Here is a 27,395-nt window from a genome sequence, read left to right on the forward strand (position 1 = left end):
CAGTTTCCCCCGCTCTCACAACCTCTACGACATCTCCCAGCCTCCGATTCTACTCCATACAAAAGTTTTCACGTTCCTCCACCGGGTTTGACGTCGCCAAAATGAAGATCCTCACAAAGGAAGAAGAGCAGGCTCACTACAAGTAGGTCTCGCGCGCGACGAGGAATTGGGAGGAGATGCTAACTGCAACGACAGTGCTACCTTCAATGGCACAGTTTACGGCGGTGTCGTCGGCAGTATAATAGGCGTAGCAGGCGTCTGGGCCGCAAGTGCAAGATTCCCCGCCTTCAGGTCCCTCACAGTGCCTTTCCGAGCCTTTCTCGCTTCAGCGCCGGGCACCTTTGGCGGTAAGCAGTCCCCCTCGTTATTCTTTGCACACGCCATTTTGAATACTAATGCTTTCGCAGCCGTCATCGCCGCAGACCGCGCCTCCGCCCGCTATGATCTCATGCACAACCCCGAGAAGCTCCGCGAAGCTGAGCGTGCGAAGGAACGAGCGACCCTCTACGAGCAGCACAAGTCTCCCATGCAGCGCGCGAAAGATTGGGCTGAGGAGAACCGATACCCCATCATCTTCGGCTTTTGGGTCCTTTCCCTGGGAGGCTCCTTCCTGCTAGTGAAGCGCCAGCCGCTCTCCGCATCGCAGAAGCTCGTGCAGGCACGCATGTACGCGCAGGGTCTGACCCTCGGCGTGCTGCTGGCCAGCTTTGCATTCGAGGCCAACGATGCGACAAAGGGCAAGGGCCGCTGGGAAACCATCAAGGTCATTGATCCGAATGACCCCGAGCACAAGCATTTGATTGAAAAGCGGATTCATCATGAGCGCTATGCTGGCGAGGACCAGTGGAGAGGTACGTTGGGCCCCTTGTTGAGTGTTGGTGATGCTTTGTCATGCTGCTGAAGCATGGGGGGTGTCGCTTAGCACGAATTACCCCTTTGGGAATGCAATTGGCTAACAAGCGCGCAGAAATGGTCGAGGCCGAGGAGCGGAGAATTCAGGCTCGCAAGGAGGCCGCTGCGGCGAAACAGCATGAGGGCGAAGCCCAGAAGAAGGAGTCTAAAGCCGCTGAACCCGCCCAGTAGACTTTCCCCTACCTAAACTTCCATGATACTCCAGCCCGACATTCGGCACTTCTGTATATCTTTCTATCGACGAGTCGGACCTTTTTCTTGACTGGCACTCATTTGCTGGGCGTTCCGGGTAGCTTCCTATGAATGGTTTTCAAGCTGTATTTCTACCTTGGCGGAAAAAAAGGTGCATGCTAGATACACTCTGAGCGTACGAAGCACGCGCTCTCTTTCCTAATATAAATACCAGCGCATTCTTACGCAATCACCATTTACCAGTTCCATAGTATCGGCGACACAGGATACCTCTTCCTGAAGTGATCCACATTTTAATCGATGGTCGAGGTAGCGTGAACATCACACTGGGCTATTTGAACAGGTAGCTGTCCAACTAGCAGCGATCGGTGAGGCCATGATTATGGAAGCGAAGAACATGGAGGCATTCTGTGTACTGTGCGGAGATAGTTCTACCATTGCGTCTGTAGAATCATGCCGCAAGCCCCGAGGAAAAGGTCAGGAAAGTATCGCCGTATTCGGTCTCTTGATGGGCTTCAATCCCATATCCTCAAGCAAGTTGCGCGTCACGACTACCTACGTTAGCGCTAATCAACGCGGCTAAGGAATACCCAATGGTATCACTCAATCCAAACCTTCCATCATATTCCCAGCACGCTACGTCCTCCCCGGCCTCCGCCGTCCACTCCTTGTGCAGCCAAACCTCCTTAGCGGCAGCTCCGGTACAAATTTCCCCATCTGCTCACTCTCTACCATATCAACGAATGCCGCGAACCTCCCCACTACCTCGCTAGTCTCTAATCCCTGGTCGGCCTCCTACGCCAACACGACTGATAACTCGACTGGCGGCTGCGCATACTCTTCGGTACTCGGTACCAGGCGAGAGAGCCCACCGGGAATGGCTGATTCTGCTTCTCTTCTTCCACTAGGAGCGGGCCGATCCGTCCGATCGACTGTTTTGAGGATAGAGGTGAGCTAGGTATGAGAGCATTTCCCGGTGAATTCGCGAGGTATAGAGTGGGGCATAGTTATTTGACACAAACAGAGTATTCAGCGGGGCTCGTTTTCTGCAGGCAGACATAAGGCTGCGAGGCTGACCGGGAGTAATCAAATGGGATACCTGAATTTGACAATAACACACTCTCTTCAACTTACGTTGCTACACGGAAATGAGCTCTGCAACAAGCCCCTTGCGCTAGAAGAAATCAACGGTGCATCTTCTGCGTTGGCGGTGCTGTCAGCCGGCGGCAGAGATTCTGATTGAGAGAATGGCGGTCGTGTGCGACTACACGCGGTATGAGCTTCCTCTTCCCCTGGAGACTTGAATGATGGCACTTGAGGGCTCGTAGGTCGCAACCTATTGGCCTTTGGAGTTGTCGGCGTTCCCGGAGATGTTAGGGCATCCAAGAGCGATTGATAATACACGGAGCGTCTTCGCGTAGTCTCAGTACTTCGTCAATCAAATCCCCGTACTCATTCCAGACTTCGTCCTCGTATTGGGCAACACCGGGGGGAGGCGCTCGGTCATGGGAAAGTAACAGTCAATAGGTATGTAGCTAGCGTTGTCGGATCGGGTCGGGTGTGAGAGCTAGTGCGAATCCTGGAAGCGTCAAGATCTCTCGGCTGAAAGTTTTCCCGACCCCGAAGGGAAGTTGTAACTGCGCAGCAGCTTGACGAATAACCTCTCCAGCACGCACTCCCAACTCTCCAACGCCTCCACAAGATGCGTGCCTCAATACCTACCTTGGCCTTCTTAGCCTCCGTAACCTTGGCGGCCCGCTTCATGCTCCACGTTCCCACGACACAGCTCGTAAACCCGTCAACCCTCCCCTCGACCACACACGCAACGCTCCAATCCTCTGGCGCTCCACTAGACGCCCACATAACGCGCTCGAACTCCTTCAACTTCTATAATGTCTCTGCTGGCAGTTACCTCGCTACCGTGCACTGCCGAGACTTCGCTTTCGAACCATTGCGCATAGACGTCACCGTGGAGGAGACGGTTGAAGGCAGCGGGCAAAAGAAGGAGATGATCCGCGCATGGCAAACGTTCATTGGAAACGAGTGGGATAATAAAGGAGAGACAAGAGGGGAAGGTGGGAATGGCTTGGTGATTGAGGTTAAGCCCATTGGGCAGAAGTACTATTATCAGGAGCGGAGTGGATGTGAGCGCCTTACTACGCGGCTCCTGCCAGGCATCACAGCTGACATTCCCAGTTTCTCCATTGTCATTCCTGAAGAACCCCATGATACTCATGGCTCTCTTCTCGATGGTGCTCATCTTCGGCATGCCATATCTCATGGAGAACAGTGCGTTTCTAACTAGCATCCTACGCTGCCGAACGAGGCTAACGAGTACGCAGTGGACCCGGAAACACGCGCGGAGTTCGAAGAAATGCAGAAGAAGGGTGCACTTGGCTCAGGCGGTACGAACACGGCAGCACAGATTCAGAACTTCGATCTTGCATCATGGATGGCTGGGAAGACGGAAAGCAAAAGCCGTGGCCAGAGCCCTGCGCCGCAGCAATCGAAGAAGCGGGGTTGAGGAGTCCATGATGTCGATATCGAGGAGTTGGTAGATAAGAAAGCCTGGTGTTCGAGCGAATTCCGTTGACAAGCGAGCAGTAGGCGCGAGATTACGGAGAATCACAAGACTTGAATCCAGCTCAAAGCAGCATGACGATGCGACTGCTCTGGTCTAGCAGAGAACGGATCATCGAGGCTTTTGCTGAGCTTCACAAGAAGAATTCATCAGCCAATCGGCAATCCGATGTTTACATTCATTCATCTCACGGTTGTCACCTTGGTCTACACACATCATGACTATACCTTTCGTTACCAGTACCATGGAGTCTCATGCTGTCATGAGCTACGTACCAAATACCTTCTCAACATCTAACTTTACGACATCTAAGTATATCTCCGCTCGGCATTGTCGTCATCGACTCCGTGGCATTAATGTTATATACCGACCCTCTTTCTCTCCTCCTCCTTAGTTGATCACCCTATCGCTTAGCCTCCTCATCGAACAGAATGCACGCAAAGCTCACTCTCGCCGCCGTAGCGGCCATCGTGTACGTTCAAATAACTTCCAGCCTTCCCAGCCTCAGACCCCATTAACGTGTCCCAGCACCCTCGCAACCGCCGCCGCTATCCCCGTCCCCAACGATGCCCCCGCATTCACCCAAAACCAAGTCCGCCGTACTACGCCCGACAGCCGCAACGCTCAACCCGTCATTCCACACGAACGGGAGCTCGAAGCGGCCCACGATGGCGCGACCGCGTACCATTTAAACAAGAGACAAGACGACGTCGTAGTCACACAGAACGTCACCGAGACGGACACCGTCATTTACACAGTCCAGGAAGTCAGTGACCAGAAGAAGAAAAGGAAATATGGAGGTGCGAGATTGGCCAAGAGACAAGACGACGACGTCGTAGTCACGCAGAACGTGACCGAGACGGACACCGTCATCTACACAGTCCAGGAAGTCAGTGACCAGCCGGCACAGAAGAAGAGGAGGCGATATGAAGGCGCGAGATTGGGCAAGAGACAGGACGACGTCGTCGTCACGCAGAACGTCACGGAGACGGACACCGTCATCTACACGGTCCAGGAGACCGGTGACCAGAAACGCGACCTCGAAAAGGCACGATTCGACAACGACCAGCCTGCCGATAACGACGCCAGGGACGTTTAGCAGCACATGCCGGAGACGACTAAGTCGGAGTTCAACATCGTGCCTAAGCCGGGTGGGGGAGTAGCAGCACGCCGGAGATGAGGAGGGTAATGCAGGTAATAGGAAGCCCAGGGCGGCCCGTGTAGCTAAAGTTGCGTAATAATTGAAACTAGTCATTCCTTTTTCTAATTGAACTTCACTGAAGTTATGGCCTGCAGTGTTACCTACCGCTGTTTTGAGCATCGACACATGAACGAATCATTCACTACTTCCATAGCCCCCTTCTCGAGAACCGCGGTGCTTCTACTGCTGCTTTGAAACATCAGGACGAGCATCTTTCATCCACTCACTACTTCCATACCTCCTTTCATGAGCATCATCACGTCGTGGTCGGGTATTTCTAGATGCCAAAGGGACGGAGAAGAGGCATGCAGCAACGAAGCAAGACTTGAACAGACACATTTGCACTAGTATTCTCATACACTTCGACTCCTCGCATGCTAGATCTGGAAAAAGGAAACCTCAGGAGCCTATGTACAATTGGTTTTCTTCCACTCTACTTGCTGAAACTATACAAGCCTCACACAGTCATAGCAGCTGACTGAGGGCCGTACCCGACCTGTGGGTGAGGCTCACCCGGCGCCATGAAGTTCGTCTCTGGATTCTTCTGCGCCTTGGCGGCTGAGCAACGAGCCATTGTTGGCGAACTGTCCGACGCGTTAGCCGCGGGCCTGGTGGAGTAATTGGGAGCGGGTATGACTTACTTTCTCGAAATCGAATCTGTGAAGAAAAAGTTCTCAATCGGCAGTTTCAGCGGCTCGCCACTCGCCTTCGCTCCCTTGTTCTGATCCACCAGCTGCACCTTGCTCAAGCCAGGTAATGACACTGGTTCGACGACGTCGTATCTTCTAAGTGCAGGCGAGATATCCTCCATACGATCTCTAAGCGCCTCGACATCATCGTATGGCAGCTCAGCGCCAAGATACTCTGACGCTGCTCGAATAATCTTCCAGTCCTCTCTTGCCGCACCAGGTAGGCCGACGGCGTTGCGGCTCATCTGCACTCGACCCTCGGTGTTCACGTATGTGGATGACTTCTCGGTATATGCGGCACCTGGGAGGACAACGTCGGCAAGCTGTGCGCCTCGGTCACCGTGGTGGCCTTGGTAGACGATGAAAGCATCCTTGGGCAGCTCAGCTTCGTTGATTTCGTCAGCTCCAAGGAGCCAGATGAACTTCGGAGTGGTCTGCGCCACCTCCAGGGATGGCACCGTGAAACCAACGTCGTAGGCACCTGTTCGGGAAGCGGTCCGCTGGAGGATGTTGTAGCCGTTCCACTCTGCGGTCTGGAAGTTTGCCTTGTGCTTCTCTACGAAAGTGCCGACCTGCTCGTAGATTGACTTGGCAGCAGGGTGCTCTGTGACTCCGCTACCAACGATGATCATCGGCTTCTTCGCAGACTGCAGCTTCTTTCCGAATGCTCCGGAAAGAGCACCCTTAAGATCGGTCGCAGATGCTCCAAGTTTCTCATATTCGAACGTACTCTCAAAGTCTTCACCCACAAGACCAATTGTGAGGTCAGACCTCAGCCATTGCTTCCTGATTCGGGCGTTGAGCACGGCGGCTTCATGCCGAGGGTTGGTGCCGATAAGAAGGATAGCATCTGCCTCCTCAACGCCATAGATCTTCGAGTTGAAGGAGTAGTTGGATCGCACGTCGATGCCATGAGCAATGGGCCCGCTACCGCCAGGCTGATCCAGAGCCAGGTTGTCCGATCCGAGCTTGTTGGCGAGGTCCTTCATCGCAACCAAGGTCTCGGTCTCGACCAAGTGCCCAGCAACAGCTTTGAACTCATTGCCCTTCGGTGCTATCCTCTTGTATGCGTTACCGATCTCTACAAGGGCCTGCTCCCACGAAGCGGGCTGGAACTGGTCGTCGACGCGAATGAGCGGGTTCACCAGTCGCTGTGTGCTGAGCGCATCGCAGGCGAAACGGGTCTTATCGTCGATCCATTCCTCGTTGATGTCGTCGTTGAGCCGTGGCAAGATACGCATTACCTGGATACCACGGGCGTCCACCCGAATGTTCGACCCTAGTCCGTTGAGTACGTCGATGGTTTCGGTGTGATACAACTCCCACGGTCGAGCTTTGAAAGCGTACGGTTTCGAGGTAAGCGCGCCAACGGGGCAAAGATCGATGACATTTCCCGACAACTCGGTGTCCAGGGCAGTTTCCAGGTAGGTACCAATCTGGAGATCGTTGCCGCGGCCTGTTGAGCCCATCTCCGGAGCACCCGCAATGTCGTTGGCGAATCGGACGCATCGTGTGCAGTGGATACACCTGTTCATCGAGGTCTGTCAAGCATCAGCACACATCGTGCGGCGACATATCCAGATTTCCCACCTTGACCAAGGGCCCAATGTTCTTGTCCTCAACCGCACGCTTGCCTCCAATCTCGTGGAACCGTCCGCGGTCGGCTCCGTATCGCATCGACTGGTCCTGCAAGTCGCACTCGCCTCCCTGGTCGCAGATAGGGCAGTCCAGCGGATGGTTAGCGAGCAGGAACTCCATGACGCCCTCTCGCGCCTTGTGGACGAGGGGCGAATCCGTCTTGACCGACATGCCCGGTTGCACCGGCCATGCGCACGACGCCACCGGTTTGGGAGCCCGCTCCACCTCCACCAGACACATGCGGCAGTTTCCGGCAATCATCAACTTCTCGTGGTAGCAGTATCTCGGGATGGTGGCCCCGGCTTTCTCGCACGCCTGGATGAGGGCCGAGCCGGCTGTGGGGGGCGTTAGAATCGAGTTCTGTAGCTGCAACAGGCTTTGGGAGCTGGCGTACCCTCGATTGACACCTTCTTTCCATCTGCGAAGCTCGTCAGCATGCATGGCGGCGCGGGCGGGCGAGTGGCACAAACCGATGGTGAGCTCGACCTCTGCGGGCGTGCGGGCAGAGGCAGTAAAGGCCCGGCTGCCATTGAGGCCTGCGGACGTCGCAGGCCGCTTCAGCGACCGGATTAGCTGGTGCCGCAGCATGTTGTGGCGGGTTCAATGGCGATGCGAGTGTGGCAGCCGAGCTCTTGACGTCGAGGGTGTGATGTTCGAGCAGTGCCAAGCCGCTGGGGATAATCCGGCTCGTCCGGCTCGTGATTGGCCCGCCGCTGCGCCCTATAAAATTCTCGCGAGCTGCCTCGACCTTTTCTCCTCCAACTCATTCTGGGCCGATCTTATTGTGGGAAGTTTGGGCACGCGACTCGCAAGGGCGGCGTGCGCTCTCTCTATTTCTTCCTCTGCTATCTGTCCCTAGAGCACGACTCGCCGTGCGTCGTAGCTGGAGCAGATGAGGGTTTCTGATGATATCTTGTTCCTTACCAACGTCGCTACATTACTCCAACTCAGATATTTTTTATGGTTGCAATCCTTTCCTATGAATCTATTTATCTTGCAGAACGACCCTTGATTCCTGTTTGGTCATTTATGAATATGTCCAACGTCTAGATGCGTCGTACCGTCGTCCAGCCGCCTGTTAACACCACCACGAACGGAACTCGGCTTCGTCACACGCCGGAGCATTCTCGCAACATGATAATACAGCATCTGGTCTATAAATTCTCGTACCAGGTCCAGCGTTGAAGCAATTCAGGATGCCTTATCCGCAGCCCAGCAGACACATCACACCGTCCCAACACACCCCTTCTCCCCCCTCTCACCCTTCGCAATCTCCTCCACATTAAGCACACCACCCTCCTTCTTACACTTCTCCAGCTCCTCCCTCCCCACCGAACATTTGGCATCATACCTACACTTATTCCTCCCGCAATTCCTATCCCACAGGATATTATCGCCCACGCACGATGCGCCGAACAACTCCAGCCCCAGTACACAAACAACCAGTCCCGTCGTCGTCGCAATAAGCTCCAAAGAGTTGAGGTGCGCAAGCGGGAGGAGAAGGATGACGATGGAGATGAGCGTCCGGATGGCGAGACGCTTGTTCTTGCCTAGCCGCTGATGTGGGATTTTCTTGTGCGTGTGCGAGGCGGCGATGATGCTCATGCAGAAGAGGGAAATGCCGAGGCCGCCGCAGTAGAACCATTTCAAGCCCGGAGAGATGTGCTCTTCGGAGCGTGGGATGAAGGTCTCATAGAGGGAGTCGACAGGTGCATCGGGACAGTCGTGTGCGCGCACGAGGACGGCTAGTGCGGAGGAGGAGAGGACGAAGGCCATGATGAAGGGCAGGTGCGCAGAGAACCATACGAGCGCTACCCCGAGTATGTGAGCATCACTCTGAATAAATAGCTAAGAAAGGGGAAAGTCCGCTTACCAGAAGCCACATGCCTTCGAATCGCATGCGTATGTAGGTTGAAAGAGTCTATCTCGAAGTAAATCCAGTTAAACGTAAAAGCCTGAATCAACCCTAGCACCGCTTTCCCAAAGAAAGCGTTGATGCCGAACCCAACAGCGCTCTGGTACAGCAGTCCCAGCACGCATGATCCGAAGACCAGAGTAACGAATGCCCCTGTCCGCTCAATCCTATGCTCGATGTTCGCACCGGGAAAGAACTCGAACGTTCGTTTCGCCCACGCCGTGAACTTCTCCGGCATCCACGAGTGCGGCCGCTGGAACATGATCATGATGCTCTGGCCGAAAATATCGAGCGCCATGGCCGGCCAGATGAGCCCTTGGCGTGCAGGCTCCTCGACGTGGATACTAGCGATCCAGAGCGCGGCGGGTACGATAATAGTCATGCCGTTTCCGACCATGGAGCCGCGCACCATGGGGATCTGGTAAGCGTTCCAGAAAAGCGCGATCGCGATGTAGAGGCGCTCGGCGAGGTAGAAGGCGACGAGGGGCGTGTATGTGTGCTCGAAGGCTGCGGCCATGTTTGTCGTGAAGCCCAAGAGACAGGTTAGGATGAATAAGACGGAGAAGCGGCGGAGGACGTCATCGCTGTCAAACCAGGAGATTAGGACCGCGATGTCGCTCCAGAACTTCCAGCCCATGACGAACGTGATGATGAAGCGGAGCAGCGACTCGCCGGTGGGATGCTCGGCTGCATTGTCGCCTGTAATAGCGATGATGCCAACATAGAACAGGTCGATAAATAGCTCGTAAGAAGCAACTTCCTGCGCTTCTCGCGCGCGCCAGAGGAGGCCCTTGTGGAAGTACTGTCGTACAATGGGCTTCTGGTAGAACCGCATCGTAGTCCCGAGCTTGCGCTCGGCGTGCCATTGGTCCTTGTCGAAGGTCTGGCCATCCGAGTCGTAGAGCGACGGCGCGCTAGATGAGGAGGGCGATTCTTTCGTGCGCAGGTGAGCCGAGTATCCGTACTTTGAAAAGTTGGCGTCAAGCTGTACGGCGTGCTCTGAGATCATGTGCAGCTCGTTAGACAGCGCATCCAGCTCGCGAATGACTCTCTCGAACTCATCAGCGAGATCGCCATGCTCTTCCTTCAGCTGGCGGTGATGGTCTTCATGGTGCTGGTGCGTGTGCCGAAGAGCTTCGATCTGGCATTCCGTCAGCGGGAAGATCCTCAGGGGTCGATTAGTCTGAACAGACGTGTTCCGGAGATCCATGGATAACGAGATCGAAACCTCCCTCCTTTTCGGTCGTTGAGAGCGTCTTCCGAAGCAGATTCGCTTCATCTGGCGAACCTGCAATATGGACCTTTCTCCCATCAGGTCTGAGAAAATGCCGGAGTCTCCTCCCCGTATGATGAAAATGATGATGGTGATTGCCACCAGCCGGCGAATGCCTCGTCGCAGGCGTCGCGCCGCCGTCAACAAGGGTCTGCGGAGTAGACATCCTCAACTTCCCCGACAAGAACAGTAACAACACGCGTCAAGCTCGAATATAAAGGAGCCGCAACACCAGCATCCTTCTCGCACGGGAGGCCGCGAAATATACCTATCCATGATCTGCGGAGGACGAGGATCTGAGCGACCCCGCTAGGCCTTCAAAGAGAAGTGGCTTGCCTTTATCTGGCTTGGCTTTAACTTTAATTGGACATCGAGCGAGCAATAGGCTCTGAATAAGCAATGTCAGCATCCTTTAATGGCTTGGCTGGGGCTAGAATCCTAAGTGTCAAAGCTGCTCAGGTCTTCGTGGCACAGGACGTGGCGGAGGAGTTGCTATGTTTTTCGCACCGGAATTGGAAAGAAGCGCACGGAGAAGATTAATAGAAAATTGCTATCTGATAATGCTTGTTAAGGATTGATTCGCCTTGGGGCAAGAGGCTAGACCAAAATGGTGCACGGCAGAGCGAAGAGCTGCCTCAAAACTTATCAAGACGCCAAACGTCCAGAGCTAAAGTCAATCCGCCGTACCACAGCCGAAGCAAAGGCGGCTATGCAGAGCAAACTTGTTTTGACTCGACGCCATTCTCCTATTCTGAGGACGGAAAACGCTGCCAAACATGCGTGATGCTGAAGCGGTCACAATGTATTGTGACTAAAATCCTACTCTTTAGGCTTTGGTGATGCAGGCTCTTCGTCCGGGAAACGAATCGACCTTTGAATGTTTGGGGGCGGCTGAGAAGCCGCGCCATTGACCCCTTCGATCTTATCCTGCGAGCTCCCAGCGGTATCCGTCTCTGACTGCTCAGGGTTCCGTTGATTCCCTGCCGTCTGTGGTTGATTCGACAAGGAAACGGGCACCTGCGAGGGTGCCCGCGAGTGATTTGGCGAGTTTCGGCTAGGAATAATGCTATGTCCGATGCGATAAACTTGACGGGGGAGTATATTCGACCCGCTTGATTGGCCAGTGGCTGGGCGCCGACGAATACCGCTCTCCAATTCATGCTCTACCTCTTCTGCATGCTCCCTGACATGAAACGGTTCGGGTTCATCGTCCTCCCGTCGAGATGATATCGCTTCGGACAGCGTCCTTGGGATCCAAAACCCGAACTTTGCCAATGGGATGCTCACGCCGTGGACAATCTGGCTGGCACATTAGACTTTAAATCAGAGATAAGAGCCTAATACTTACGATACTGCAAATGACTAGAAACCAAACTACCACATACACCACCTCTTTCAGATACTGTGCATCGGGCCTAACCTCTCCATCGACGGTTATTTTGTTGCAGAATTCCAAGGTGATGTAGAGATAGAAGATTGCACTGACACCGATCGGCCCAAAGAACCCAACGTACAGTGCTTGCCGCTTTTCCTTGATCTGGTGTATATGCATATGCATGGAAAAGATGATCGGAGGTCGGCGGAGGAGAAGGACAAGGATACCAAGGAAGATCAGGCGGTAAATGGGTATGACGTTGTTATGGGCGAATTCGGGCCATGGACATACGGCACCTACAATGTCAGTTTCGCCGTGGCCGGAGACGTGGAAGTTGGCATGGCATACCGAACCAGATGAACACGGATACGTTCAGAAGCATATCGATCGTAGGTTGAAAGGTGTCATCCATAGTCTCTAACCTGAACCAATCACTGCAAGTCTGTCAGCGGGCGTGCGTCAAAGAGTATATGTCTCTCGGACTTACTCCCAAGTGAATGTGTTTCCGGCAATGAAACAAGCTAGTACATCATCGGATCCTATCATGCCGACCGTGCCCACGATAAAGAGCTTCATAGGAGAGTGAATAAGGGCAATGCTCAGCACCAAGGTGGGATGCATGGACTTACCGCCATAGCGATGGCAAATACGAGAAAGGACTCCTTGTCCACGTATTTGCGCTCCTCGGCCCAATGAAGAAGCTCTTTCGCGATCCACCCGACTGCAGCGCCATAGACGAGACTGAGAAGAATGGTGTACCCCCACGTTTCACCGAACCATGCTCCTATAGCATATGCAGTGCTCTTGTCCTGGCCGAGGCCCCCATAACCGATGTGTTGGATCAGATAAAGCGGCAGGAAGAGGAAAGGATAACCCAGTCCATCATTGGCTCCAGATTCGGCCACGATGATTTTCTGTAATTCTTTCGGAATATTCTTGTCTGCGAACTTGCCTTTGACGATAGAGTTCGACAACACGGGGTCCGTGGGAGTGACGCATGCTCCGACCGCTAGGGCGTGAAGAAAGCTAATGTGTGGCACGAATGCGAAGACCAGTAGGCTAGTGACGAGCCACATAACCGTCTGTAGATGATGAAGTATAAAGTCAGCACAGTTCTTGAAAAGGCTGTGAATACCTAAATATCCAGTCTCGTGACTGGTCCATGGCATAACGCTCCTTGACGGTCTCTAGGCAACAATTGCAGAGGCTTCGGCGTAATACGTTGGGTCGGTTCCGGGCTAACTTACCATACCAGGGCCAAGCAATAGGGCCAAGCTCTTCCATTCTTTCTTGAGGTACTTGGCTGGCAACTGAACGCCGGCAAGCACTAGTTGGACCCCAAGAACGAGTCTGGAAAAGTACAAGGTGATGGTGTCTAGTATCTCTTCGTCACCCAGAGCATATTGCTCGGGCCTTACTAGATTGGTCGCATGCGGAGAGAATATCACCCCGGCTACGAGCGATACCACTAAATATGCCGTTAGTGTGAACGACTTCGGATTCCATTCGGCTATCTTACAAGCTTCGGAAAGGTAGAATTTCTCCTTGAGAAGATAAGAAACTAGGCCGAACAGAGAAATAAAGCCTCCGAGCGTCGCACAGATGATGTTGAAATTATCAACGGCGAGGGTTGGCATTTCCTAAACCCCGCGTGCCAAGCGGATGAAAGGCTTGACGGAGGACGAAGTGTGAATTAAGCTCGCTAAGTCGCCCGAACAACGAGAACGTGCGAGATTTGGACTGAACGTTAGGCACCTTGAACACAGCTATCTCTTTTATGATGGCTTGCGATTGTCGTTCGAACGATCCTGCAAATGTTATTGCATCGTCGAGCGTGGCGAGGCTGGTTGTAGCTCTGGCAGACGCCACTTTGGAAGTGAACAGAGTCTTCTGGTGGCTTAGAAGGCCACTTAGGAAGATTGTACCTATTCCAGAAGATACCTCAAGAGGCTGCGATATATGAAGAATGGTGTTGCAAGGTTTGCGTCCCAAGATCTCCAGATTCTTGCTTCGAAGTCCTAAGAAACTAGGCGCCTTGGCGCCGAGCCGAATATCCGGATATGAGAAGCACGACTTTTGCTACGATGTATCTTTCTGGTCATCGCAGTCTCAGATTCAAAGCTTTCAGAGTGGATAGAAACTACCTTGGTTCGGAGTCCGTAAGTTGAATCCTGTAATGCCATCAAAGAGACTCATTGGAGTCTCAAGAGGAAGGCTGGGCTCATATCATTCCAGTTGCTTGGCAATAGCTTCTTCGCCTACGCTTTGCTTTTCTCTGATTGTCTGCTGGAGATGGATATTGTTGATCGTAGAAAAGGCCTTCGTAGAATGCCGAGACATTTATTCCTCTTGCACGTTCATGTCTGGCGTGTGCAGAGTCGAATAACTTCAGGTAGCTGCATCCAGACTTTACGTTTTAAGAAATTGCCCCGTGTCCTAGCCTGACCAGTGTTATCAGAACCACCTGGATTCTGGCGGGACCGATCCTTCTTCCGTCCCTCTGGCCGGATTAGTGACGACGGAAGCCATATACCATACAAACACTGCGATCATCCACAATGGCCTGGGCCCTAGGCTAAGACGTGTCGTAGTCGGTGTTTGTAGGAGACCACAGCGCCGAGAAGAATCGCTTCGAGGCCATTACATACCGCATGAGAATGGGAAATATTTCCAAGTCCCTCAGAATCCTGTGGGCATCGGTCGCTGGCTGCTTTGCTGCGAACAGGATAGCTTACCCTGAAGGGATCCGCATTGCTATCCGTTTGTGAGGGTATCACGGATGTTGTTCCGGAAAGACAGAAGTCTCATCGGACCATGCCATGAGGATGGTCTTCGATGCTGCAACACTTACAGCGGAGAAGGCCCTCGTGGAGTTCTATAAGTCCGTAGGCCGATGAGCGTCCAGCCTGCCTCGTTCCAATGACTTCGAAAATTGCCAGCAGTCTTTTCGTATAAGATACGATATTCTTCCAATTCTGCCGGCCACCTGATTAAGGTTGTCGGTCTGAAGCACTACACTAGAGCTTATTCCTGGCGGGTCCCGCGGACGTAGAAGAACTGTATAGCCCTAGGCAGATGACACTAGAGTAGCGTAGGCCCTCTGAGCTCATCAGCCACCACAGTATCTATACTCGCCTGAGCTTGAGCTCTCGCCTCCACAATCTGGGGTACTGCTCTCCGGTCGCACCTAGACCGCGTCGCTTCTCTAGCTGCAGCTCAAGTGAGCGGCGTCAGAGACTGTACCGTGGCTGACTGCCAGACGTACGGAGGGCCGGACATGTGAAGGGCCTCCACCGTCATATCGATGTGCAGGACGATATCGGGTCAGAGGGGGCTGCTGTGGTGTCCATCAGCTAAAGCATGGTCTCGTCAGCGGCGAGGAGAGGGGCGTCGAGATGCAACTCATCGCTTGCCCCGCCTGTTCACATGTTGGCTGGCATCCGATAAGATGTATCGATAACCGCAGGCGATTCACGAGCCTCATGGACGTCCCCTCGGGCCCACGTGCGGAAAAGGTCGTAGCGCGGGAGGCGGCAAAAGCCCTCGTCCTTGAGCCTCGGCCAGCGGCCCACGAATGATTTGTTCCCAAGCCCTTGTCTGCAGATCAGGGTCTTTGCAGAATGCATGACGCCCGAACTTGCGCGCCTTTGCACCCTCCCGGCCAATTGCGCCCACCGCAAGGCTGCTTTCCTCAGCTGCTGTGGTGCTGTGGGCGGGCTGCACGCGCGCATCCACATATCTGATCTGATTTTGCTGATATCTCGCTGCGTTGTGGGCAGGGGCAGCTAGCCAGCACGAGTTAGGTCCCTGCAATGCGTGGCTGCAAGTTACGCGGGCCCATCAGCCGGGACGAGTGTGAAGGCGTGATAGTGGCAGCAAAACAGCGGTCTGCTCAACACTCGCCGCGACGAGATGTGCGCCAAGCCGGCGGACGTGAGGGATCATCAGGAATTGGGGGACCCAGACGGAGCGCAGCGCCTTTTGAGCGACCGAGTGCGTCGTCCTAGCGAGCAGCGCTCCGGTTTGACCCATCAAGTCGCGCTGTGGAGCGGTTTCACTCACCTCGCCCATCGCGGGGCCGCGCACAGTCTGACCAGAGGCCTGCGCTGCCAGAGGCGACCAGAGCGGTGGCAATTGAGCGCGAAAACGCCAGCAGACAGCGGTTCCGGGTGACAAAGTGGGCAAAAGGCGTGTTGGCGGTACCTGGCCGTTGTCTAGCTTATCCACTGCGACCCCTGGCCGCCTGCCTTCTCGAACACCTACAGCGCCGATTTAGGACATCGGCTAGGCTAAGAAATTTGACGGCAACCCTTACCGCCTCCGCCTGCTTCTCGCTTTAAAGGCTGCCTCCCCGCGCACAGTCGCCCTCAATTGCTCGTTCCTAGCCCCTCCTGCCTGCTCACTTTCTGTCGTGAGGGCCGAATAAACCTCCTGGTGCGCTGTGTTGAGGCCCGCCTTACTTTTCTGCGCTCGCACTCCCAACAAGCCACCCGCACCTCAACAACATCCCCGTAGACGGATCCGCTGCCAATCGCTCCCTCCGCCCGCCTAGTTGTCCTCTTGGCCCTCGTTGAAAATCTCTACCTCGCTGCGGCCCCATTGCGATCCCACAACTCCAATTTCCCACCTTCGACAATGGCTACGACTGCCCGACCACAGAACCCCGTCCTGAGGAGGACCATCACCTCCGAGTCGACCCCGTCGTCGTCGGTCGCTGTCTCTCCCAATGACTCCCCCACCGGGTCTGCCTCAAATACCTCTTTGTCTTCGCTCGGCTCTATGGACGACGTCGAGGTGAAGAATGCCCGCGGCACTCTCGTAGACACGTACGGCAACCAGTTCGAGATTCCCGACTACACCATCAAGCAGCTCCGCGATGCTATCCCTGCCCACTGCTTCGAGCGTTCGGGCGCCCGCGGTCTGGGCTACGTTGCCCGCGACATCGCTTGCCTCGCTGCCACCTTCTACCTCTGCCACAGCTACGTGACTCCTGAGAACATTCCTTCGACCGCGGCCAGGGCTGCGCTGTGGGCTGGATACACCTTTGTGCAGGGCTTGTTCGGAACCGGTCTCTGGGTGCTTGCCCATGAGTGCGGCCACCAGTCGTTCTCGCCTTCCAAGAAGCTGAACGATACCGTCGGCTGGCTCTGCCACTCCGCTTTGCTTGTCCCTTACTTCTCGTGGAAGATCTCCCACGGCAAGCACCACAAGGCCACCGGTCATATGGAGCGCGATATGGTGTTCGTACCGAAGACGAGGGACGAGTATGCGTCGCGCATCGGCAAGCTAGTACACCAGCTCCATGAGCTGACCGAGGAGACCCCCATTGCTACCGCTATTCACCTGGTCCAGCAGCAGCTCGGCGGATGGCCTACGTACCTCCTCAGCAACGTTACTGGCCACAACTACCACGAGCGACAGGCCGAGGGTAAGGGTGTCGGGAAGAAGAACGGTTTCGGCGGCGGTGTCAACCACTTCTTCCCCTCCAGCCCGCTTTACGAGAAGAAAGACGAGCACCTCATCCTCCTCAGCGATCTCGGTCTTGCCATCACCCTCGGTGTACTCTTCTATGTCGGGAAGACATTCGGTTTCGCCAACCTGTTGGTCTGGTACATCCTTCCGTACCTGTGGGTGAATCACTGGCTCGGTAAGTCTCCATGATCTGGATATTGGGGTGCAGAACTAATGAAATCCAGTGGCCATTACTTTCCTACAGCATACCGACCCCACGCTCCCTCACTACGACGCCCACACCTGGACCTACACCCGCGGAGCTGCCGCCACCATCGACCGCGAATTCGGCTTCATCGGACGCACTCTCTTCCACGGCATCATCGAGACCCACGTCCTCCACCACTACGTCTCCACGATCCCCTTCTACAACGCCGACGAGGCGTCCGAGGCGATTAAGCCGGTCATGGGCAAGCACTACCGATCCGATACCGAGGGCGGCTCCATTGGCTTCCTCCGCGCTCTCTGGAGGAGCGCTCGCATGTGCCAGTGGGTCGAGCCCAGCGAGGGCGCGCAGGGCGAAGGCAAGGGCGTCTTCTTCTTCCGCAACAGGAACGGTCTGGGTACCGCGCCGCAGAAGCTTTCCGCCCCGGTCCCGAAGCAGACCGCTGGTAAGGGCGCGAAGATGGAGATTGGCGCCGAGAGCGACAACGAGTGAGACCTATTACGAAGTTACGATTCTAGACACGAAAGAAGTCCATGTCTGCGGAACGGGCTGCATTGCATCGAGAGGAGTTTTTTTTCGAGTTCATCGCTGCACCTTGTTGTGGCATTAATGCTTGCATGAGTTTGACGGCTTGCGGCGGATAGACCACTATATCCCATTCCGAACATGGCTTGTAGAGACACATGATGTTCTCATGTGCTGTTGAGTGTTGGCTTTGTAGGAAGAATAAGAAATAGAGAAAAGCGAAAAATTGCAAGCAAAATAGCGATCAAGATTCATGATTAAGAACAGTCGGGCTTTTTGGTGATGTGCTCATGCGATCATATTATGTATGTAGGATTCCGGATGGGGACGGCATCCTTGCGCGACTGCTGCGGGGAACAAGCACCGCGTGCGAGCTCGAGCGGCCTCAGCCACTCATGCTGGCCTATAGCTATAGTTGAGCAAACTTTATCTTTCCTTCTTCACGGTGCTGGTGGTGGAGGGGCGAGGCGGCGCGGGTAAATGAACAAGGCGTGGGAGGTGTCTCTAATGCGAGGGCTGTGATTGGCGTATGTGAGGCTGTGGGTTGCCATGACCTCGTGGATGATACCATGCTTGCCGCATACATGAGATAGTGATACCTTAATTCTAGAGAAGTAAGTTGGAATGCGTCTTGTCTGGGGAGACTTGGAGTCCTATTACCTGGTGAGTCGGCGGGGGAGCTACATGGCTATGGGCTGCAGCGGAGCGGTTTCCCAGCGAGAAACAGACCTCCATATCAGATCATGTCGACGTATGAAAGAAAAAACTATTCTATATTACAACAACTAAGGGGGTGATGCCCTCGGTCTATACTTGTTCCATATAAACGCCGCGAGAAGTGCAACGACGGAGATGCGACCTACTAAGGCCGTGGCCACCGCTTTCCGCACGATGGGATAGTAGCCTTCCAGCATGGAGTTCACAGCTGCGCCTCTGGCTACCATCTTTGCACGGCCTGTCTTTCCCCAGTTGCAGCCTACTCCTAGGCCTGCGATGCCTACTTCGCCAGGTTTTTCTTCGTCTTCCTTGGCCCCAGAAAGATCCTGTTTTGGCATTTCAGCGGCATCGACGCCTTCTTCGACGATACCGGTAGTGCTGGTTTGAGCTACCGTGCTCATTTCTAGCGATTTCTGCTTCCGGAAGCGGTACGACATAGCCCACATGACGAACCGGACATCCCAGTTCGTAAATGTGGGATACGTCCATAGCTCGAGCGCATTATGCGGTGGAATATGCTCCAGGAAATCCGACACCACACCAAGGGTTAATCCCCACAACAGCAACGGGGCTTGTCTTTTGTGATACCCTGCTTCGGGTCCCATAAGCGCCTCCCTAATCGTTCCCAGCACACCGCTGTCCGGCGTGTCTCCTTCCGGTACGAAGCCTGGGATCGAGGCGCAGTATGTGGAGTTCGAGGGTACTAGGCGGATGGCGGCGAACATCATCTTGCTAAGCATGGCTTGAAGAAACCAGCGCTTTATGCCTAGCTCGGAGCGGGCGAGGCGCGCGGATACGTCGGCGTATTCGTATGTGCGGAGCGCGGGGGATTGGAGGGCACGGAGGGACACCCAGTGCGTACTGGCTACTTCGGTGGGCTGGAGTTTTTGGGCCGGGTATAGGGGTGAGGTTAGGAGGTAGACGTAGGGGCAGAGTACCATTAATCTACAAGCCGTCAACACACGTTTAGGGGTTAACTTAGGGGTGTGATCAGAACTTACGGTACCTTTCCCCAGCTAGTTGTAACAATCCTCTGCGGCAAATTCCCCACAGCTATCGCATTCGCATAGCTAAGATCAATGCCCACCTCCTCGAGCGACTCCCTCATAGCAGTGACCTGGTCATCCTCGTCCTCCGGGTCCCGCTTCCCTCCTGGGAGGGCCACATGGCCATTCCACTTGTCCCCTACCCTTGTCGCCCTCTTTATGAACAGCAACTCCGGATCTCCATGTTTCACCCAGTCCTGCTCAAAAAACGTATCTAATATGTCTTTGAATGAGAGCTTGTGAGGCGGATGCGAAGCCACCGATGAGCGGCGACGTGGCTGTGTAGGGCTGCGTGGATGCGGAGCGGGATGATGAAGCGGAAACGGTTTATCCTGTACGGCGGGCCAGTGTGCGTAACCGGGCTGTATGCGGAGGATCAGGGCTACGGACGCGCGTTTCGGGAGTCCAGGTGGGCAGGCGACCTCGGGGTAGGGGTGAGCATTTAGCCCGAGAAGGACGGACTTTAGGTGGGAGATCAGATCTTCTGTTCCTGTGTCGGAAGACATTGCGGTTTGAGGGGGGTTAAGCAGAGGGTATGAGTTATGAATGGTACATTATGGAGGCCGCACGCAGAGTCAGACCGGAGAACCGAGGCCCGATATCGAGACGGGTGGTGATTGGCTGCTATGGGGTCATAGAAGAATTTAGAGGATGTAATGACTTTCCCTGCTACGTATAGTGATGTATATCGTGCAATTGACGTCTCTAAACAAAGGACGGGCGCAGATTGACGCTGTTGCGAGAGGCTCGATGTTTGCTGCTGGGTCTATCCGCGGCAGAGCTTGGGCCACCTCAGCCTTGCCGAAATCGGGAGGGGCAGTCGCGACGTCAAGGTCTGAGTGGGGCCCAGCACAGAAAAGTTTCCACGGGCAGCCTGACCACGAGGGGTTTGCAGCCTTACTCTGATACCCCAGCTTTCGTCTTCATCTTCACTCCTTCTGTCAATTGAATCTGTACAAAATCAATCCTTACACAATGGGCGGCCAAAAGACTGGTAAGTGCGCGGCGCCGTGAAGCCCGGACGAGTGCTCATTCGACGCAGCCATTCTGTCGGTATACGACAAGACCGGCCTCCTCGACCTGGCCAAAGGTCTCCACGACAATGGAGTCCGACTGCTAGCCTCCGGGGGCACTGCAAAGATGATCCGCCAGGCGAACTTCCCCGTCGAAGACGTCTCTGCCATCACCAAAGCGCCCGAGATGCTGGGCGGGCGCGTCAAGACCCTACACCCCGCTGTCCATGGAGGAATACTAGCTAGGAACCTCGAGTCGGATGATTCAGATCTTTCGGCTAATAGCATCGATAAGATCGACTTCGTCGTCTGCAATCTCTATCCCTTCTCAGAGACGGTTGCGCGGATCAACGTCACGATTCCGGAGGCGGTTGAGGAGATTGATATTGGTGGCGTGACACTGCTGAGAGCTGCGGCGAAGAACCACGCTAGGGTTACAATCATCAGCGACCCGAAGGACTACCACGACTTCCTCACCGAGCTCAAGGAACATGGCGAGGTCACGGAGAAGAGCAGGCAAAGGTATGCGCTGAAAGCATTCGAGCAGACTGCGGGATACGACAGCGCTATCTCTGGCTTCTTCCGGAAGAAGTATGCTGGCGAGGGCGAGCAGCAACTGCCCCTTCGATACGGCGCAAACCCGCATCAGAAGCCGGCGACAGTGTTCATGCAGGATGCGCAATTACCCTTCAAGGTGCTGTGCGGCGCGCCGGGATACATCAATCTGCTGGATGCACTGAATGCTTGGCCGTTGGTGCAGGAGCTTAGTGACGCCCTCAACTACCCGGCTGCGGCTAGCTTTAAGCATGTCTCGCCTGCTGGCGCGGCAATCGGAGTACCCCTCAGCGAGGAAGAGCGGAAGGTCTACATGGTGGATGACATTGATGCTATCGAGAGCTCGGGACTGGCGCAGGCATATGCAAGAGCACGCGGTGCGGATCGGATGTCGAGCTTCGGAGATCTCATCGCTCTTTCACACGAGGTCGACGTATGTGAAATTGGTCCATTACATGCTATCACTCTACGCTAACGCAAAAGCAGGTGCCCACCGCGAAGATCATCAGCCGAGAAGTATCGGATGGAGTCATCGCGCCAAAGTACACAGAGGAAGCATTGGAGATCCTCAAGAAGAAGAAGGGCGGGAAGTACTTGGTTCTTCAGATGGATCCCAGCTACGTTCCGGGACTGGTGGAGAAAAGGACAGTGTTCGGTATCACGCTGCAGCAACACCGCAACGACGCCAAGATCTCTCCTGCAGATACGTTCAACACGGTCATTGTGCCTAAGAACTCGTCTCCGCTGCCGGAATCTGCACTTAGGGATCTGACCGTTGCTACCATTGCGCTCAAGTACACGCAATCAAACAGCGTGTGCTACGCGCTCAATGGCCAGGTTATTGGTCTCGGAGCTGGCCAACAGTGTAAGTTACTGTTCATTCACTATCGTTCCATTCAGGCTAACGCATTCCAGCTCGCATCCACTGCACACGCCTGGCAGGCGACAAGGCCGACAACTGGTGGATGCGCTTCCATGAGCGCACCTTGAACCTCAAGTGGAAGAAGGGCACGAAGCGCCCCTCAAAATCCAACGCCATCGACCTCCTCTGCGGCGGCCTTGTCCCGGACTCCGGCATCGAGCGCGAAGACTTCGAATCACACTTCGAAGAGGGCCAGGTCCCGCAATCTTTTACCGCTGAAGAGAGGAAAGCGTGGCTTCAGAAACTACAGGGTGTCGCTCTTAGCTCCGACGCCTTCTTCCCATTCATCGATAATGTGTTCAGGGCGGCGAGAAGCGGAACGAAGTACATCGCCGCGCCGACGGGCAGCCAGAACGATGGCGCAGTGTTTGAGACGGCGGAGAAGCTGGGAATTACGTTTGTGGAGCAGCACGTTCGGCTGTTCCACCACTGAGGGACTCGTTTACGGGTGCCTTGCCTGACGGGAATGGATGGATTTACGACGAAATGATCTGCATTAGAAAGGGGAAAACTGGGTTAGGTCGGATGATATCAAAAAGCTTCGTAGCTGTATAAACATTCAACATGTCTCTTTTCAGTTAAGCCCCTTCCTTTCATTCCAGCATCTGCGCGAGCTGTGATCCCTGTTCATACCTCATCTTTGACAGCTTCATGGTACGCAGGAGGAGTGGACTCCTCCCTCTCCATCTGTCCCTCCCTATCCTCAAGCTCATACGCCCCCACCTGCGCTTCCTCATCCCTCTCCCGCCGCGCTCTTCTCTGCCTAGCTGCATCCCTCTGCCTCCTAGCCCTCACAAACCGCTCACATTTCCTCGCAAACCACCACCCCCAAGCGATCACCAACCCCATCACAATAATCCCCGGAATCGCCAGCGTGAACGCCAGCACCAAGCCAATCTCCACCTTCGGATACGTCTTCTCCATCTGGCTTTCAAAGAAAGCAAGAACCTCCCCATTCATCCTCGCGCCGTAGTAAAAGTCCCCCACGGTGCCCAAATGCACGCCCAGTCTCCAGACCTCGGACTTCGTAACGTAGCCGCAGTGCCCGCCCCAGTTGACGGTGCGCTTGAGACGCATGCCGTTGCTTCCCGGGATGGGGGCGGAGCTGCAGTACCCGGAGGGGCAGTCCGGAGAATGTGTGGCATTGTTGAGGATGGCGCGTAGCAGGTGGGATTTGTAGGTTAGGTGCCAGGGTGTTTCGATGTAGTAGAGGCCAGGGATGTCCGGGTGGAGGGGGCTGCCGACGAGGGTGTTGTTGGGGTAGATGGCGGTGAAGTAGAGGGTGGAGGAGGTGTCGTAGAGGCAGGTTGTGACTGTGGTGGCTATGTAGGTGTCGGGGGAGAGGATGCTGCGGACGGTGTCTAGGACTGTTGATAGGGCGGTGGAGGTTTTGCGTGTTCCGTTGTGGGTGTTGCTCGATAGCGTAGTATTAGTGTTGGTCGTGGTGGCAGTGTTTAGCGCGGCGGTTTGAGTGCTAGTGAGGGACAAGGCGGGTGTGGATGTGGATGTGGATGCCGAATTGTCGACGTCCCGCCGGGTCCGGGTGACGAGCTGCGCTTCCGAGGTGCCCATAGAGGCGTCATCAGCTGTCATTATGCGCGTAGCCAAAGTCGTCGCGGAAACGAACGCATTTGCGTCCTCGCCGAAGCTCGAAGTCGACGTTGTGACGGGCGACACTGTCTCCACATCAATGGGACCGTGTCCGGCCATGGCACTCATCGCTGTAGACGCGGCATAAGCGGTCAGCGCCACTATTCTTCTGTACTTCATTGCAACGGTGTGGTTTCTAGGGGGGTTTATACGGCTTCAGTGTTGCGCAAAAGGTGTTTCGGTGAACGTGTTGTAAAATCGTGGAAGGGAGCTGTTAATATATAGTAGGGAGCAATTTTTGCTCGAGGTGCAGCAGTCTCGCGGGCGCTTTCTGTTGGGCATGCCACATGCCTGGGAGGGCGTACCATGGATCGTGGCAGAAGTTGGGCTGCTACATGCGAAAACTGCAATTCTTCGTCTAAACACATCCAGCAGTGACAGTATGTATCGATCGCATTACGATCATACCTCTCGAAGTGGCATCTCCTAGAATTGGAGGGCCACAAGGTTAATAGGACTCCGAAGCCATTTTCCTGCCAACTCTACACAGCATGTACACTTACCTTTAGGCGACGATCTCCTTCCCATCCTTATCCACGAACCTCACTCCCTCATTATCCCCTTTAACCCAGCTCACCTTCCCGTCCGCATCCCATCCGAAACTCACTGCTCCCCCACCCCTAATCCTGAACCCCTTCACGCTCCCATTCCCCCACTCCTTCGGAATCGCTGGCCCCAGTACCACCGTCCTCTCGTCTCCACCCATGCCGACCTCCTCCACATCCACAACCAGCATACTAAGCACCGTGCCCGCGAACCCAAAATTCGCATCAATCTGAAACGGTGGATTCTTCCCCGAATACATACTCAGTCCATTCCCCACAAAGTTCTGCTCGATTGCGTACTTGAGCTCAAAATATGCGCGCTCGGTGTTATTGAGACGTGCCCAGCATGCTGAGCGCCATACCTTCTCCCATCCGCTATTAGCGTCTGGCCCATTGCCGATGCCGCGCGAGTAGAGAGATGTAGCGACTGCATCTTGGATAGTGCGGTTCGTGTAGCCGGAGAGGAAAGAGGCGGATGGGGAGGAGAGACTGAGGCCAGGATACCAGCCCCAGAGGTGCGAGAGGTGGCGGTGAGTGTCGTTTTGGAAGTCGTAGACTTGGGAATCTTCCGGGTCGGGGAGCTTCCACTCTTTGACGCCGTCCCAGGACGTGAGGTGGAAGCCTTTGTCGAGGCGAGACAAGGTGATGCTGATGTTGGTGATGAAGGCGGAGTCGGGCTCAGAAGCGAGAGGGCCGAGAACGAGCATGTTGGCGAAGAGTTGGTGCAGAAGCTGCTGGTAGTGCGTGCATCCAAAGGTTGTAGGACCGTGTTCAGGGCTGTTGCATGGATTTACGACGAGTGTCCCATCATTCCAATACCGGTCTTCTTGGAGCTGCGAGAGCCAGAACTGCGTTACGCCTTTTAAGAGCGGATATCCCGTTTCCTTCAACCAAGTCATATTCTGAGAATAGGAGAAATGATCGGTAACATGCTGCATCATCCAAGCAGCTGACGCGGGATAGTTGGCCCATTGTGCATCCTCCTTCATTCCAGTATGTCCGAAAACATTCATCTCATCATGGGTGACCCAGCCGGGTGCTCCGTATAGTAGCTTCGCTGTTTCCGTGCCTCGCGGAACCCATGTGTCTTGCATGTAGCGCCATAAGCCGTGCTGGATTTCTCCTAGGCCGGTTTGCTCAGCACCCCAGTAATTCATTTGCAGGTTGATATTGGCGTGATAGTCGGCTGACCACGCAGCCGCTAAGTCTGGGCTCCAGCGTCCTTGGAGGTTCGCGGGAAGCGAGTTGTCCCTTGATGATGAGATGAGAAGATGGCGAGAGTAGTCGAGGAGCAGAGATTCTACGTACGGATCCCCATTGTTGGAATCATACCGACCAAAGAGGACTGACGTTTCCACATTGGATGAATTATCTGAGTCCGGAAGGTCTAGCGTGAACGCGCTTGAAAGGCGTTGATAATCGTTAAGATGCCGCTGCCTGAGCTGACTCGAAGAATGAGAGGCAGCTTCAGATGTAACACTTTGGACATACTCCGCTGGGTCATCGCCGCGAAACGAGAAGTTGGATGCCGCATTGCCTTTGGTCTGGTCGTAATTGGTCCCTGCGCCAACGACTATGCTGAGAGATCGTAGCCCAGAGGTTCGAGGGACTACCATGAGTCCTCGCTCTTCGTCACATCTGGTAGAAATATTACCTGCGCCGACTATCCTTACCACGCCTTCATACCTCATGCCCTCGGGCGGCCCCACCTGCGTGATTCCGGTAAGCCCAGTGTAGCCATGGCCGCATGTGGAATTTGCCAGCGTGCTGTTCACAAGTTGGTTTTCTAGTCTAATAGAAAGCTCCGGTAGTGTGCCATTTGAGTCCAGCTGGTAGATGCAGACCTGGTCCGGATAACTGCAGAGTATGGATGCCGTGAACGCGTTGCCAACGACATCGGAGAAAACCGTCGTGTGTATTCCGGTATCGAGATCTAGTTGTCTTCGGTATGTGCCGGGCATCATAGTGGCATTGTGTAATACTGATAGATTGCCCATGACCTGATACGAGCCATAGCCGTCGCTCTTTCCTAGAAGCTGGGACACGTCTGTATTCCTTAGCACAGAATTCGAACTTTGACAGTATACATACTTCCGGTAGTATTTTGGAAAATCCAGTCACGTATTCCTGAAAGATAGGTGTACTTCTCTTCGCTTGGATTTCCGCCCGTATAGTTCTGTTTGCCATTAGCTTCCGGATACCGATTTTTGCGCCAGATCAGATGTCTTACGGTGGCGCCAAACGGCCCACCCGCCCAGAGCGAATCGACGTTTAGGACAATCTTCTCATTTCCAGGAGAGCCAAACGGCATTGCTACACACATTAGCCGGCGCCGGAAGCCTCAGTTGCCGAGACATTACCCCCTAGCCTGCCATTGCCGAGCAAGTATGCCTCTCGGATGATGTTCGAGTAATTGGTTGCCGACGTCGATGACCAAAGCACTTTGGCATTACAGAGAACTGTCGCTAAAGGAGCTAAAGTAATGATCAAGTTGATGAAACGGTACATCATGAAAACTCCGTATCAACCAGCCGTGGAGTGATGAACGAAGAAATCTGCAGTCTGAAGAACAGCAGGCTAGGTACTAGTGAAACGTATCACAAAGAAAAGCCTGATGTAAAATCGGAGAAATTCTAGACGGGGAACATCTGCAGGTATAATTACGGTTCTCCACTCCCACGGTGCAGCAACGCGGGTGCGGTTCGGACGGATTTATTTCATTGTTGGGCCGCATCGCTCTTTCAATCTTCCTCTGCGCTGTTGTTAGCATCTTGGAGCGTAAGTGAATATTTTTCCGCACAAGAAATCGGCAAGAGGAGATGCCCTCCGTAGGTCTCAGAAAGAGGCCGGAGATGAACGATGCAAACGGACGGGTTAGTGTGTTTCTAGCTTAGTAAGCAAATGAATAGAAACCACGCAGCCATGTTGCACTGACGGGTTCGGAGATCTTCAGTCAATCGTTCTAGTAT

At 54.5% G+C, this 27,395-nt stretch overlaps 11 protein-coding genes across 11 annotated transcripts; 5 read left to right on the forward strand and 6 right to left on the reverse strand.

The window, feature by feature from the left end:
- The first annotated feature begins 46 nt into the window (after positions 1-46).
- On the forward strand, positions 47-1,301 carry BU26DRAFT_523636 (uncharacterized protein). The gene is made up of 4 exons (XM_033830089.1): positions 47-142; positions 196-347; positions 408-851; positions 968-1,301. Exons 1-4 carry the CDS (start codon positions 102-104, stop codon positions 1,081-1,083), a joined length of 753 nt encoding a protein of 250 aa, XP_033678299.1. The 5' UTR covers positions 47-101; the 3' UTR covers positions 1,084-1,301.
- Positions 1,302-2,806: 1,505 nt separating this feature from the next.
- Positions 2,807-3,628, forward strand: BU26DRAFT_437150 (uncharacterized protein; the record flags this gene model as incomplete). Its single annotated transcript, XM_033824220.1, has 3 exons — positions 2,807-3,248; positions 3,301-3,393; positions 3,447-3,628. The coding sequence occupies 3 exons, from the start codon at positions 2,807-2,809 to the stop codon at positions 3,626-3,628; spliced, it is 717 nt and encodes a 238-aa protein (XP_033678300.1).
- Positions 3,629-4,116: 488 nt separating this feature from the next.
- Positions 4,117-4,784, forward strand: BU26DRAFT_569998 (uncharacterized protein; the record flags this gene model as incomplete). Its single annotated transcript, XM_033833958.1, has 2 exons — positions 4,117-4,157; positions 4,214-4,784. The coding sequence occupies 2 exons, from the start codon at positions 4,117-4,119 to the stop codon at positions 4,782-4,784; spliced, it is 612 nt and encodes a 203-aa protein (XP_033678301.1).
- A 556-nt stretch (positions 4,785-5,340) lies between these two features.
- On the reverse strand, positions 5,341-7,813 carry BU26DRAFT_609368 (NADH-quinone oxidoreductase; the record flags this gene model as incomplete). The annotated part of the gene is made up of 5 exons (XM_033835918.1): positions 7,684-7,813; positions 7,608-7,631; positions 7,166-7,548; positions 5,528-7,116; positions 5,341-5,470 (listed from the first exon to the last, which is right to left on the reverse strand). Exons 1-5 carry the CDS (start codon positions 7,799-7,801, stop codon positions 5,344-5,346), a joined length of 2,241 nt encoding a protein of 746 aa, XP_033678302.1. The 5' UTR covers positions 7,802-7,813.
- Positions 7,814-8,223: 410 nt separating this feature from the next.
- BU26DRAFT_554830 (uncharacterized protein) lies at positions 8,224-10,707 on the reverse strand. Its single transcript, XM_033832289.1, has 3 exons — positions 10,322-10,707; positions 9,087-10,269; positions 8,224-9,024 (listed from the first exon to the last, which is right to left on the reverse strand). The coding sequence occupies exons 1-3, from the start codon at positions 10,565-10,567 to the stop codon at positions 8,438-8,440; spliced, it is 2,016 nt and encodes a 671-aa protein (XP_033678303.1). The 5' UTR covers positions 10,568-10,707; the 3' UTR covers positions 8,224-8,437.
- Positions 10,708-11,220: 513 nt separating this feature from the next.
- BU26DRAFT_437155 (uncharacterized protein) lies at positions 11,221-13,413 on the reverse strand (the record flags this gene model as incomplete). Its single annotated transcript, XM_033824221.1, has 6 exons — positions 11,221-11,700; positions 11,750-12,072; positions 12,125-12,210; positions 12,264-12,346; positions 12,406-12,858; positions 13,024-13,413. 6 exons carry the CDS (start codon positions 13,411-13,413, stop codon positions 11,221-11,223), a joined length of 1,815 nt encoding a protein of 604 aa, XP_033678304.1.
- A 3,142-nt stretch (positions 13,414-16,555) lies between these two features.
- BU26DRAFT_437085 (uncharacterized protein) lies at positions 16,556-17,945 on the forward strand (the record flags this gene model as incomplete). Its single annotated transcript, XM_033824210.1, has 2 exons — positions 16,556-17,423; positions 17,473-17,945. 2 exons carry the CDS (start codon positions 16,556-16,558, stop codon positions 17,943-17,945), a joined length of 1,341 nt encoding a protein of 446 aa, XP_033678305.1.
- A 665-nt stretch (positions 17,946-18,610) lies between these two features.
- BU26DRAFT_115489 (nudix family hydrolase) lies at positions 18,611-20,469 on the reverse strand. The gene is made up of 2 exons (XM_033819443.1): positions 19,697-20,469; positions 18,611-19,640 (listed from the first exon to the last, which is right to left on the reverse strand). The coding sequence occupies exons 1-2, from the start codon at positions 20,245-20,247 to the stop codon at positions 18,764-18,766; spliced, it is 1,428 nt and encodes a 475-aa protein (XP_033678306.1). The 5' UTR covers positions 20,248-20,469; the 3' UTR covers positions 18,611-18,763.
- Positions 20,470-20,589: 120 nt separating this feature from the next.
- On the forward strand, positions 20,590-22,803 carry BU26DRAFT_543464 (AICARFT/IMPCHase bienzyme). Its single transcript, XM_033831695.1, has 4 exons — positions 20,590-20,735; positions 20,784-21,742; positions 21,796-22,174; positions 22,225-22,803. Exons 1-4 carry the CDS (start codon positions 20,717-20,719, stop codon positions 22,662-22,664), a joined length of 1,797 nt encoding a protein of 598 aa, XP_033678307.1. The 5' UTR covers positions 20,590-20,716; the 3' UTR covers positions 22,665-22,803.
- A 55-nt stretch (positions 22,804-22,858) lies between these two features.
- BU26DRAFT_509836 (uncharacterized protein) lies at positions 22,859-24,001 on the reverse strand (the record flags this gene model as incomplete). The annotated part of the gene is made up of 1 exon (XM_033827175.1): positions 22,859-24,001. One exon carries the CDS (start codon positions 23,999-24,001, stop codon positions 22,859-22,861), a length of 1,143 nt encoding a protein of 380 aa, XP_033678308.1.
- Positions 24,002-24,237: 236 nt separating this feature from the next.
- BU26DRAFT_523645 (glycoside hydrolase family 95 protein) lies at positions 24,238-27,256 on the reverse strand. Its single transcript, XM_033830090.1, has 5 exons — positions 27,227-27,256; positions 26,787-27,178; positions 26,657-26,739; positions 26,518-26,602; positions 24,238-26,473 (listed from the first exon to the last, which is right to left on the reverse strand). Exons 2-5 carry the CDS (start codon positions 26,935-26,937, stop codon positions 24,387-24,389), a joined length of 2,406 nt encoding a protein of 801 aa, XP_033678309.1. The 5' UTR covers positions 26,938-27,178; positions 27,227-27,256; the 3' UTR covers positions 24,238-24,386.
- Between the last annotated feature and the right edge of the window lie 139 nt (positions 27,257-27,395).

The sequence above is a fragment of the Trematosphaeria pertusa genome (assembly GCF_010094035.1).
Source record: "Trematosphaeria pertusa strain CBS 122368 unplaced genomic scaffold BU26scaffold_17, whole genome shotgun sequence".
NCBI classification, from domain to species: Eukaryota; Fungi; Ascomycota; class Dothideomycetes; order Pleosporales; family Trematosphaeriaceae; genus Trematosphaeria; species Trematosphaeria pertusa.